Raw genomic sequence first — 13,474 nt, forward strand, 5'->3', positions numbered from 1 at the left:
GTCATTATTTAAATGTTAATAATAAAGCTTTTAAAATAGGTGACCCACTTGTTCTCTTTATAATTATGTAACCTGTTCATTCTCTTTGCTGAAACATGTACAAGAACCTATCACTATTTTTTTTAGTGCCTGTCAGCAGCTGTTCTTGGAAGGCCCTGTCTCTAGTCTTGGGAAGCCGTCTTGAGCTTCTCCACACAGCTCTGCCTCCAGCAGTCATCACTGTCCTTTACCTCGGACACCACCCTTTTCCTAAGATCTTTCTATCTTGCTTTTTTTTTTAATGTACTTACATTTCCAAAATCCTTTAGCATATTCGTCAGAGACTTTCCGTCTTATACAAAAGAGCTCCCAGTATTCTTTTTTTTTTTAAAGAGAAAGAGAGGGAGAGAAGAGAGAGAGAGAGAGAGAATATTTTTTTAATATTTATTTTTCATTTTTTTCTGTGGACACAGCATCTTTATTTTATTTTTTTTAATGTGGTGCTGAGGATCGAACCCACAGCGCCCCGTGCATGCCAGGCAAGCGCATTACCGCTTGAGCCACATCCCCAGCCCAAGCTCCCAGTATTCTTTATATCAAAATGACTTTAAATCGTTTATGTTTGATTAGAATATTGTTCTGTTTATTGACTACTAAAAATATTTATATTAACCAGTTTTATAAATCTTTTTTGATTGCCTTTGTAATTTATATTTTAAAATTTGAGCAAATAGACTTGTTTAGACTCTTTTTTTAAGACCTTAGCTCCCATTGCAGCATAGTTTTAATGAGAAATTCAGATTTAACTCACATCAACTTTGTGTCTTTTTACATATCATTTCCCACCCCAGCATTCAACTAGGACTCAACTAAATGAAATTCTTATTGCCATAATCCCAGAGACTCAGGAGACTGAGGTAGGCGGATCACAAGTTAGAGGCCAGCCTTGAAATTTGGTGAGACCTTTAGCAACTCCCTTCCTCAAAGTAAAAATTAAAAATAAAAAGGGCTCAGGGTGTAGCTCAGAGGCAAAGCATCCCTGAGTTCAATCCCTAGTACAATACAATAAAATAAAACAAATTCTCCTCGTTGTTGCTTACTCTCTTCTAGTCCAGTGCTTCACCTGTGGTACATCTACATTTTTCAGACTTATACACAATGGCACTATGGCTGGGCATCAGTCTTCCGTTCTCCTTTAAACTGTGAAGAATTTTACTAAATTTTTTTTGTATCAGTTGATCCTTAGTACCTATTACACTGTCCCTGTACTCCATTAATATATCATAAATTGGGCTGAGGATGTGCTTAAGCAGTAGCGCGCTCGCCTGGCATGCGTGGGGCGCTGGGTTCGATCCTCAGCACCACATAAAAATAAAATGAAGATGTTGTGTCCACCGAAAACTAAAAAATAAATATTATAAAATTCTCTATCTCTCAAAAACAAAAAAAAGATATCATAAATATGTTGTACAGTCATAGTCTGCCTGCCTACATCTCCCAGTAGGAAGTAGATAAACAGTATGTTGACTCTCATAAAGAAATCAGATAAAGTTTAACCTCATGGCAGTTCCTTATCCACAGCAAGGATCCAAAATGTAAAAAATTTAATGATATACTTGTTGATTGACCTAAAAAACATAATGTAAATGAAGCTGAGTATTCAGAATCACCCTTTCTACTCACGCCTATCTCCTCAAAGATTGGTAACAATCATTTTATTTTAATTGGTATATAATTCACATAACATAAAATTCACCAATTTTAAGTGTACGGTACTGTTGGTGGAGGTATAGCTCCATTCTCGAGCACATGCCCAGCATGCACAAGGCCTCGGGTTCAATCCCTAGCACCCCCCCATGCATAAAGTGCACAGCAGTGTTTAGAATATTCACCATCGTGTGCATCCATCTCCACTATTGAATTCCAGAATGTTTCTATAATCATAACCAGTTTATCTTTTTTAATTATGGAAAAGTGTAAATATACATAAAATAAAGAGATAGAAAAAAAGACCTATGTATTTGTTGCCCCGCTGTAACACATTAATTCATGGCCAATCTATACCTGTCCCCAACTCTGGATTATTCAGAAACCCTAATATAAGCTTAATAAATAATAGAAAATGAATTATTCCAAATAAGAAAGTGTTTAGATTGGATGGGGCCTTTACTGTGGATGAACTGACTATCTTTGACAAGCTAGCTTCTTGTTGTTCTCAAGAACAAGAAACTTCAAATATGCTATCTTTTTGTTACTGGGCCATATTTGCTTAGGCTTGCACATCCCAGAACTAAGTGATTACTGCCAAGATAGGAGGGGTTACCATGACTGCCTTAGAAAAATTAGCTGCAGTGGAATGCTAGATGTTCTTCCATAGCTGTGTCCAAGACCTGTACCACAACAAACACACATACTTTCAAACTTTATTTTCAATAACTGATTTCTTTATCTGCAATTGGCATTTCAAGCTTCTGGAATCTGTTTCGTGTTTTTATCATCACTTCTTATCCCCCACCAATAATAATGTTATGAACTCTTTTTTCAGCCAAATCCTGTACATCAAGAATGCATGCATTTTTCCTACTTCGTTAAAATTCTAAGGCTCTGCCTGTTCTAGTCTTGTGCTTCAAAGACACTTCTTTCTCCTCTTCATCTCTACATATCTTATTATAACTATCCCATGGTATCCACTGGAAATTGGTTCTAGGAAGCCCTGAGGATGCCACAATCTAAGGATGCTCAAGTCCCTTTTATTGTGGTATAGTATTTGCATATAACCTATGCATATCCTCTCTTTAAATCATCACTCTGTTATGAGTAACCCTTATATGATGTAAATGCTATGTAAATAATAGTTACCCAATATTGTTTAGGGAACAATGACAAGAAAAAGTCTGTACATGTTTAGTACAGATAACAGTTTTGGTTTTTTGCTTTTTTTTTTTTTTCTTGAATACTTTTGGTCCATGGTTGGTTAAATCCAAGATACTGAAACCATGGATACGGAGGAGTAAGCATACTATATACAGATCCATTTCTGTAGAGTCTGCATATACGGTTATGTATTACTTAATGAGAAATTATTTGCTAGCTTATTTTGTCATTACTGATATCATATTGTGTAGTAACACAAACCAAGAGAGTTATGCAGTATGCTCTTACCTAACCACTGTTATACATGCAGTTGATCATTGATCTGTACATACTAAATGATGCATATTCTCCCTTCTCATTCTGAACTTTTTTAATGTTATTTTCTAATTCAATTTCTTTAACATCAATTCATTAATGTTCATGTGCTATGTCATATATCCACATATAGACCTTGTGTTTCATTTTTTCCCTACTTCTTCCTAAAATAATGGTGACATGCAGTCAATATTCAGTAAATAGCCATTTATGAATGAATTACCAGAAATACATGTAAAAGTTTCCTTGAACTCCCAAGACCTTTTTAAAATTTTTTTCTTTTAATTTTTTTTATTTATATATGACAGAAGAATGCATTACAATTCTTATTACACATATAGAGCACAATTTTTCATATCTCTGGTTTTATACAAAGTATATTCATTCACACAAAGTACATACATGTACTTTGGATAATAATGTTCATCACATTCCACCATCATTTTTAACTCCATGCCCCTCCTTCCCCCTCCTACTCCTCTGCCCTATCTAGAGTTCATCTATTCCTCCCATGCTCCCTCTCCCTACCTCAGTATGAATCAGCCTCCTTATATTAGAGAAAACATTCAGCATTTGGTTTTTTAGGATTGGCTAACCTCACTTAGCATTATCTTTTCTAACTCCATCCATTTACCTGCAAATGCCATGATTTTATTCTCTTTTATTCCATTGCGTATATATGCCACATTTTTTTTTATCCATTCGTCTATTAAAGGGCATTAGGTTTTTTTTTTTTTAATAACCTTGTTCACTATCAGACTCAGGACCTGGATATCCCAACTCCAGATATTTATATGTTAATAATATTTATTCTGATGTAGCTAGAAAACTTCCCTTGGTGTTTAAACATTCATTATTCTTACACTACTTTTTGTAATAAATTGCCATTTTGCTGTGGTCCCAATTAATTCTTGTATATTAATTGGGAATTTTATGGAAGTTACTTGGTTAGTACTGGTCCTAAATTAGACCCCTGCACTCACAACACAGCTTTGTTATCCTGTGTTTTGTTGATAATTATAAGGAAGTTTCTTAAAATTTTGAATCATGCATTGCTGCCTTTTATGGAACTCATTACTAGCTATGATTTCATTAATGAATTTGAAGAGTCTTGGAGCTCTTCATATGTGTCCCTTGTGAAAGCCAAAGATTTCATTATAAAGTATTTTGTTCCCTGTCCCATTCTACTCTTTCTGTCACTTTAATATCATTTTTTAAAAAAAATCCCTTATTTAAAAATCTGTTGAGTAACACACAAAAATGAGTTAGAAAGGGTGTTGGAGTGGAGGAATATAGTTTGGCTGTGTACAAGACTTAGGGACTCCAACTCCCATTTTGTCTGGATTTAGAATGAAGGATTCTCTAATGGATTGAGCTATTTCAGCATTCCTGATTTAAGGTCTGTTGTAGCAAGCAATAGTGTTCATGCCAGTAACATATGTGATTTAAATTAAATTGTGTTGCAGGATCCAGCCAGTCCGCTCTGACCCAGTCAGCATGCCAGGGTCATCCCGCCCAGTCTCTGATCGAAGGGGAGTTTCCACAGTGATTGATGCTGCCTCAGGTAGAAAACCTCCTCACACATGTTTACTGGACTTTTTTATGCATTTTAAATTTATTTCCTTGCACAATGTAGAGGATGATATTCATTTGCCTTGGTTGGTTTTCTTTTTTGGTGGGATTGTCTGTGTATTAATTCAGTTCCTTTCCTGTATTTGTTACTAAACAACGCCATGCATTTGAACTTTCTTAAGGTTGGTAAATAATACGTTGGAGTTGGCACTTGATTAAATGTAATGAACATAGTATTGAAGGCTACAGGGTTGATGACTGTTTTGCCTTTGATCACTGAAATGTAGAGAAGCAACCTTGACAGAGAACGTAAATACAATATATGGATTCAATTTACTCAACCTGTTGAGTATCAGAGTGCCTGATCTGTGGATGTCGAGAGAGTCCAAATACTAAAGCTTGAGTAGTTTTATTATTGGAAGCATAAAGTTAAGAAATTTATTAACTTTACTCTAGCCTATCTATCACAGTTATTAATGTCCTATCCTTGGACTCAGTCTGTGAGAATGGATCATTAGTACCTGGCAGGAGCCTTTTGCCTTTGTAGGTGATAGTTGCTGCCTTAGTATTATAAAAAATGCTTTCAGTGAAGCCTGCTAAATAGTTGAATTATTAGTAATATATTTCCGCGTCTCTCCCGTGAGTGGTGAAGCAACTAAGTAGTTTGCTTTGCACTGTTGTGCAGCTGTGGGACATCTGAAGATAACATGCATCAGGATTTTTGTCCAAAAAGTCTCTCACAAGTAGAATTATTAAATACTCACTCAGCGTTAGTGAAACAGTTGAGTCAGAGAGGATTTTAATCTATAGTGATTTCAAAATCCCTGAAGACTGCTGATCTGATTGAGGCTTAAACTGCAAAAGAAAATGGGAACTATCACAGAACTGATTTGTGAAGGTCACTTTTGAAAAAAACCAAAGCTTCTGCCTGTGCCTGCGCCTCCCCCACCTCAACCCTCCCCACCCCTGCCACCGCCAAGTTTCAAAGCTAGTGAAGTTTGTTTATTTTCTTAGCTTTCTGATTTCTTAGTGAGGGAGTTGTACCTTGTAGCTTATTGAGCTGTCCACATCCAGGGCTATACCTTAATTTTTAATGTGGACACTTTCTTTAGAAGACTCATTTTTGTTTCTCTGCTTTAACTTGGCAAATATGGATGTCCCCTGGAAACAACACAGAAATGGGCAATCTAGCTCCTGGCTTCCCTGCATTGAATGGGATATTGTGATGGATAACTTAAACATGCATTTTTGATAGTCTCATTGTGAGAGTACTAACAGTTCAGGCTGATCTGGAATTATCGTTTAAAATTCTGGAAATGTTATATATTTTAACCTGAAATATATAGGTTGAAAGAGTAGGTCTTGTTGGGCTTCTGAAATGTTCTTAAATTACCATGTTATTAATGTGTTATTGTCAAGTGACTAGCTGTCTGGAATACATGTTGCCAGAATGCTACAATGTTTTTAAGTTGGCAGATTCAGTATGGAGTCTAAGGCAATACTCCATATTTATCATGTAACCATTTTAGCTCTGTGTAAAATTGCCTTCCATAACAAAGAAATAGTTCCGTGTTTTGTTGTTTCCATAGTTTCTCTCTGTTGCAAAAAAAAAAAAAAATTCTTAAATTTATTTTTTTAAGAAAGAAATTAGGCCTTTGCTATTAGTTTACCTATATTTTTATCAGATCTACTATACCTCCTAGAAGTTTCTGAATATTGCTCTATGGCATTGGGCCTTTACATGAAAGCTTGGATCTTTTGCATAGCAAAGGGACTTTTTGGTGGCTAAGTTTTAGTATTATTTTTTCTAGGCCAATTTTTCCTCCAGAAAGCCATGGTTCCTTTCTGAAAGATGACCAAAACAATGAAATGTGTGTGCCACTTTCTTTAGCATTGACTAAGATGGTCCATAGATAAGGAATTGGAATTTTATGAATAATTCTTTCTTCAGTTACCTCTCAAGTGGTTTGAATCCTTTTTGAATGAGAAGTACATATTGTCTAACACATTTTTTGAGTAAATAATGTTTTGTTGTAGAACCTGTATCTGCTTTATCTAACAGGATCACTAGTAACAGAATTACTTTCCTATTGATGTTTAACAAAATGAGGGTAAATAATGTGAATTCTTTATGAGAAATTTTTATTTTAGTTTCTTATATTAAAAAGACTCTAGATGGGTGTGGTGGTGAATGCCTGCAATCCCAGGTGTGTAGGAGACTGAGGCAAGAGAATCATAAGTTCAAAGCCAGCCTGAGCAACTTAGCAAGACCATGTCTTAAAATAAAATAAAATGGGTGTGGTTGAAACTGTGTGGTAGAGTGCTTGCCTAGTATGTGTGAGGCCCTAGGTTCTATCCCTAGCACTGCAAACGTACACACATATACACACACACACACAAATAAATAATAAGGAGTCTAATATGTTTTATAATTGCATCTGAAACAGGAAGTGCTTATCTCATTGTGGACCCATGCTTTGGAGTCCACTGTTTATGAGGAAGATGCTTATCTTGGAGTTTGATGCCTGTGTGGGGTCTCCTTCCTTGGGCTTTCTTATTTTGTCTTACTTTCCAACATGTTATATGATGTCATGTATTGTCTTTTTAACTGTTTTGTGGCTTATTTTATGGCAGTCCTTCTATTTCAGTGGCAGCTCTTTCTCTAACCTGGTAATTTATCATTTTTTTCATGTAATTAGTTTTCAGAGATACTGAAACAAAACTGAATGTGATATACCTAAATCTTTTGGGTCTATAGTTTGTTTTTAGATATCTGTGTGTTAATCTTGCTATGATGAGTAGGGCATTGAACTACTTTTGCTAAGTATTTTTTTTTTCTCTCTCTGTTTTGTTTTTGTTTTTACAGTTTCTTGATTACATAATGATCTCCTTCACATAGAAACATATTCCCTAACGTACACATTTTTTACATATTGACTTCAGTGAATTAATCACAGGGTAAATTCTATGCCTTTAGTTAATTTTAGACTAGCTTTTTATATCTCTATAGAAATATGTATATTTTAGTTCCTTAGAAACTCATCAGATGCTTGATGACACCTGTTTCATCTTATCTTTGCTGATACAAAAAATACTATGCTGCTAAAATTTGCAGGTTAGATAATTGTGAAATGTTCTCTTCTTGGTAAATGAGAAGACCATTCTAGAAATGGATACTTAAGAGAATCTGAACCTCAGGCAGAAGCTACCCAGAACAAATGGGCATTGAGGCAACTACTCAAATTCCCCACATTCAACTAATTAAAGAGTGGCTTCAACTCATAGATAGTATTTTTAGATAAAACACTGGGTTGATTTCTTAATCTTCCCCCTGTATATTCTTTTTTCTTTGGATATTTTAAAAATCACTTCTTTTGTTTAAATTTATTGTATATGTTCTTATTTTAAGGTTTAGGACTTGCGGGGGTGTTGGGGTTTTTTTTTTTTTTTTCTGTACTGGAGATTGAATCCAGGGGTGCTCTACTACTGAGCTACATCCCCAATCCATTTTATTTTGAGACAGGGTCTCCTAAGTTGATGAGGCTGACCTTAAACATGAGATCCTCCTGCCTCAGTTTCCTGAACTGCGGGGATTACACTGTGACCACCACTCCTAGCTTTCACTCTAAAGTGAAAGCAGAAACTAGCGGCCGATGCCTTGTTTAAACTTTGTTTCCCAGATTGGTGACTGGTGTTTTTCTTGTAAGAGTTGTGGGCTGTACCTTCTAGATAACTTAATAGTACCTTTACGTGGTTTGGGGCCATCAAATAAAACAGCTTATAATGATCTGCTTCACCCTGAGTTTATTTGTCCTCATTTGTAGTTTTACTCTGGAAATTGAATTTTACCAACAAAGAATTTAAAACAAATCAAACAAAAGGAGAAATTTGTCTGGCTTACATGAAGAAGAAACATCCTTGTCACACTCTAATATAAAGTAAAAAATTTTATGAAGAAAAATTATTAGAAGTACAAGAGGATAATTTATATACATTTCTGAGGAAGATGTTAGGGGAAGAAAGAAGAACAGTCACAACAGATGAACAGAATCAATTCTTACCCTTCAGAGCAGACTTGGATAATAATAAGGACAAAGTCACAGACCTGGTTGTTTGTTGATGTTGTTGTTGTTGTTAAAGTAAGAAAAATATTATTTTTTTTTGTTCAATCAAAATAATATAAATATTTCTAAGAAATTAAAATTAAATTAATTTAGGGAAGAATTTTTGAACAAACACCTAATTTTTCCCAATATTAAGTTTTTTTAACTGAAAAAAATTATAAGTTTACAATTCCATACTAGTTTCCTTTGATTCCTTATATAATGATTATTGGTACCTACTGTCTATATTTTCCACTTGGTACTGCAGATCTTTAAAAAATTTGGGTTGGGTTGTAAATCAGTGGTAGAGCATGCACTTATCATCTGTGAGACTCTGGGTTTGATCCCCAGCACTAGCCACTCCCTCACCCACTGACACAAAATATGTCTTAGAGAACTGTGACTGCACAAGTGATGAGGACATTGACCAATTTTCAGAGATTATGTTGCAGTAAGGGCTGTGCTGAAGGGACATTCTTACAGAGGCATGCTTTTATCTTGTGGAGATTTTTGTGTTGTGCTGGCAAGAGGATTCCTAAGGATTATATATCTCTGTATCTACAGTTGCCATTCTAATCTGAGGCAGACAGACTTAGCCATTGTATCTCTTTTTCTTTTTCCTTTCTTTATGTTTTTATTAGTGCATTATAGTTATATGTAATATTGGGTTCATTTTGACATAATCATATGAGCATGGAATATAATTTGCTGTATTTCAGTCCTCAGTACTTCACCTTTCTTAAAGCCATCCAAGACACAGAGATGCTGATGGTTAAAAGGCAAAGAGATTTAAGAGACATCATCCAGTCAACCATGGTGAGGATGTGTAGCTCTGTCTTCTTAACTAGAACTGAAGAACAGAACCATGTTTATAAGCCTGGTCTTAAACTTTGGGTCCACCTAGAAATCCTATTTCCTATCTCACCATTCTTTTCTGCATCTGTAATGGGAAGTTAAGTTTGCCTATGCAAAGTTTTGTTTCACCTTGATTGAAAGAGGTGACTTCAGATTATTTCCTAAAACAATTTCCAGATACAAAGGATACACAGTTCTTTAGAAATATTAAGATTTTTCTTTGAATAGATGATATGGATTTCAATTAATAGAGTTCCAGATAGCCTTTGTGATTATAAAGTGACGAAAACTCCAGGCTTGTACCTTGGGCATTCAAAGCCTGTGTGGGATCAGTAAGAGGATTAAGGATAAGGGTGAAATTAAAAGAAGGCTCAGGGCTGACCTGTGAACAATCCCTTGGAGAGGAAAAATATTTAAACTCAGATAGTAAGATTGGCTTTTTCATTAGAAATAACAAAATATATGCATATTAGTTCTCAGCCTTTTGAACAACTCTCACTTTAAATTTCAGAGATCAAGAACTTTGGAGAAAAACCTGATCTCCCTATAAGGAAAGTATTCAGCCACATCTTTCTTATTCTGATTTAAATATTTCTCTCATAACTACTTCTAATACAACAAGGAACAGGTTAGCTCAGCAATAATTTTAAAAAGCTATTATTTCCCCAATTGAAGATGAAGAAAGATAAAAAAATAGAATAAACAATGTCCTGGGGATTACCAGGAGATCTGGCTCTGACTAGTTGTCCAAGTGAGGTCCTGGGATGCTCTTTAATTGCCCACTAGGCTACTATTCAAGGAGTATATCTTCTGATGACATGTGTCTCCTTTGAATGAACCTTTTAAATGCCCAGTAAAATCTTGCATATGCTTCTGTATTGGAAGACCATGATCCTTGGCACCATGGTCCTTGATGTCTTTTCTGATAATTTTAAGGAGTGGATAGAATTCCTGTAACGTTTGGCATTCTAGGATACCACATATTTACATGGGACTTTTTGATGAAAAGACTTTTCTCTTTTGTACTTTTATTACTACCTCCCTAATAAAAAGCTGAACTGTTTATGTAGTCACTTGCCTGAGGATATGGTGGCATGGGGACAGTGTTGGGGGCAGTATTAGAAATTGTTTAAGTCTGAACCGGGAATTCTATTTGTCTTCATGACATGACTGTCAAATTGTTAGTGCAACACTATTTTAAATTGTGTCCAAGAGCCTGAGAGGCTTATGCTTATAGGTGCTATCTGTAAACTTAGAAACAAACAAAGAGCCCCTCTCCTTGAATAGTAGCCTAGTGGGCAATTAAAGAGCAGCCCAGGACCTCACTTGGACAACTAGTCAGAGCCAGATCTCCTGATAATCCCCAGGACATTGTTGAGAACTGTCACAGAAAAGCTAAAGTAAATAATCACAGTGAAAAATATTTGTTTCAGAGAAAATTCTTGTTCTGGAAGCTTGATGTAGTGAAAAGAATAAGGACAATCAACTTAAACCTTGGGTCACAATCTAAGCTCCGCCTGTAACTATTTGCTTCAAAACTTCAGTGAAATTTGTCAGGCACAGTGGCATGAATGTGTCAGTAGGCATCTTGGGAGGCTGAGGCAGGAGGATTGTTTAAGGCCAGGAGTTCAAGGCCAGCATGGCAACATGAAAAGACCCTGTCTCAAAGCAAACAAACAAAACCCCCTAATATATTCTTCCATAAAATGAGGAAATTGAATGAGGTCATTTCCAGAGTCCCTTTCAGCTTGAAAAATTGATGAATCTGTACTTTGGAACACCTTTAAAGACATTTTTAAAATAGGGTATAATTTATGTATAGCCAAAGTGCACATATGTTAATCATACAGCTCAATGAATTTATACAGCCATGTAATAACCACTTGGACAAAAATATAGACTATTTCCATCAAACCAGAAAGTTCCCCTCCTCCCCTTCCAGTTAGGGAAGTTAGTTTCCTCTAACCTACAGGTAACCACTTCTATCACCCTAATTAGCTTGGTCTATATTGAGCTTCATATACTTGGAATCACATATATGTTTCATTCTTTACTTAACTTTATGATTTTGAGATTCCCAAATGTGATATTTGTCAGTATGATTTTTTAAAAAAAAATTTTTGTAGTTGTAGATGGACAGAATGTTTTTATTTTATTTGTTTATTTTTACATTGGTACTGAGGATGTGCTTCACACATGCTAGGCAAGCGCTCTACCACTGAGCTACAGTCCCAGCCCTCAATGATTTTTTAACATTAAAATTTAGTATTCCACTATGCATATATATACTAGACTTTACATATCCATTTCCAGCTTTGGAGTATTAAGAATAAACTTGCTGTAAACATTCCTGTACAAGTATTTTTTTTTAACCTTGGCGTGTTTCCTTTGGGTATATATCTAAAATTGGATTTGCTCGGTCACAAGGTTAACTACTATTTATTATTAGCTGCCAAAAAGTGTTCCAAAAAGACTACAACTATTTTGCATTTTTGCTGGCATTCCAGTTGCTCCACTTTCTCATCAACACTTGGTATTGTTGGTCTTTATTATTAGTGAGTGTGAAATGATGTTTCAATTTGCTTTTCTCTGATGAGTAAAGGTACTGAACAGCTTTAATATACTTACTGGCCATTTAGATGTCTTTTTAATGCATAAGTCTTTTTGTTTGTTTGTTTGTTTGTTTTGTACCAGGGATTGAACCAAGGGGTGCTTAATTTACTGAGCCACATGCTGAGGATGGCTTTGAACTTGTGATCCTCCTGCCTCAACCTCCTGAGCCTCTGGGATTTCAAGCCTGCACCACTGGGCCTGGCTTGTTTAGTCTTTAACCAGTTTTTATGTATCTGTTGTTTTTCTTGAATATCAGGAATTCTTTAAATAATCTGTATATACTTTTTTATCCAATAAATGTGGTATAAATATTTTCTACCTATTAGCTCACTTTCACTTAATTAATGGTGTCTAACAAGTGGAAGTCCAATTTTCCCATTGTTATTTCTTTTATGTTTTGTGTTTTTCATGTGCACACACATATGTCCCTTTCCTCCAGGCTTTGAAGAGTTTCTTTTCTTCAGAGATTGTATAGATTTAACTTTCATGTTTAGGTCTGTGGTCTCTTTCACATTGATTTTTATTAGGATGGATGGTAGGGATCAAGGTGTTCAGTTTCTTCCACACAGATATTCAATTGCCACAGTACTAGTTGTTAAAAAAAAATATGCCTTTCCTCCAATGAATTGAATTGATGCCTTTAAAAAAATAATACTTTTCTTGGATTCTCTATTGTGTTCCATTCTCATCATAAATTACCTTTGTCTATGTTGAGTTTCATATAATTGGAATCATTTTATACATGCACTTTTATATCTTGCTTCTTTTAAACCAGTATCATACTATCTTCATTGCCATTAACTTTTTAGTAAGATTTGAACTCTAGGCGTTTAATGCCTCTACCTTTGTTCTTCTTTATGGTTTTCTTGGCATTATAGGTTCTTTACATTTTCTACACACATGTACTTGTATAAGCATAGCAATGGTTCCCAAAAATGCAGTCCACAGCACCCTGGGAGTTCCCTAGACACTTTCAAGTGGTTTGTGAAATCAGAACTATTCTTAGAGTAGTACTAAGTCATTATTTGTTTTGCTTCATTTACGCTTTAGAAACATTTAGTACAGATGGTCCAGAAGCAATTGTGGATCAAAATGGTAGTGTCTTACCATATGGCACCCACTGTACTAGTAGCCACTGCTACTCCAATCAGCATTTTTTAAAA

At 35.3% G+C, this 13,474-nt stretch overlaps 1 protein-coding gene across 9 annotated transcripts in view; it reads left to right on the forward strand.

The window, feature by feature from the left end:
- The window catches only part of Bcas3 (BCAS3 microtubule associated cell migration factor), a 575,967-nt gene that overhangs the window by 309,875 nt on the left and 252,618 nt on the right, over positions 1–13,474 (forward strand). For all 9 annotated transcript variants that reach the window (XR_007342273.1, XM_048788041.1, XM_048788067.1 and 6 more), the window contains one exon: positions 4,635–4,732. Coding sequence is in view for 8 of the 9 variants with exons in the window: in XM_048788041.1 (XP_048643998.1) it covers positions 4,635–4,732 (98 nt within the window). In the remaining variant the exon portion in view is untranslated. The remainder of the gene's footprint in view (positions 1–4,634; positions 4,733–13,474) is intronic.

Source organism: Marmota marmota, unplaced genomic scaffold, assembly GCF_001458135.2.
Source record: "Marmota marmota marmota unplaced genomic scaffold, marMar, whole genome shotgun sequence".
Lineage (NCBI taxonomy): Eukaryota > Metazoa > Chordata > Mammalia > Rodentia > Sciuridae > Marmota > Marmota marmota.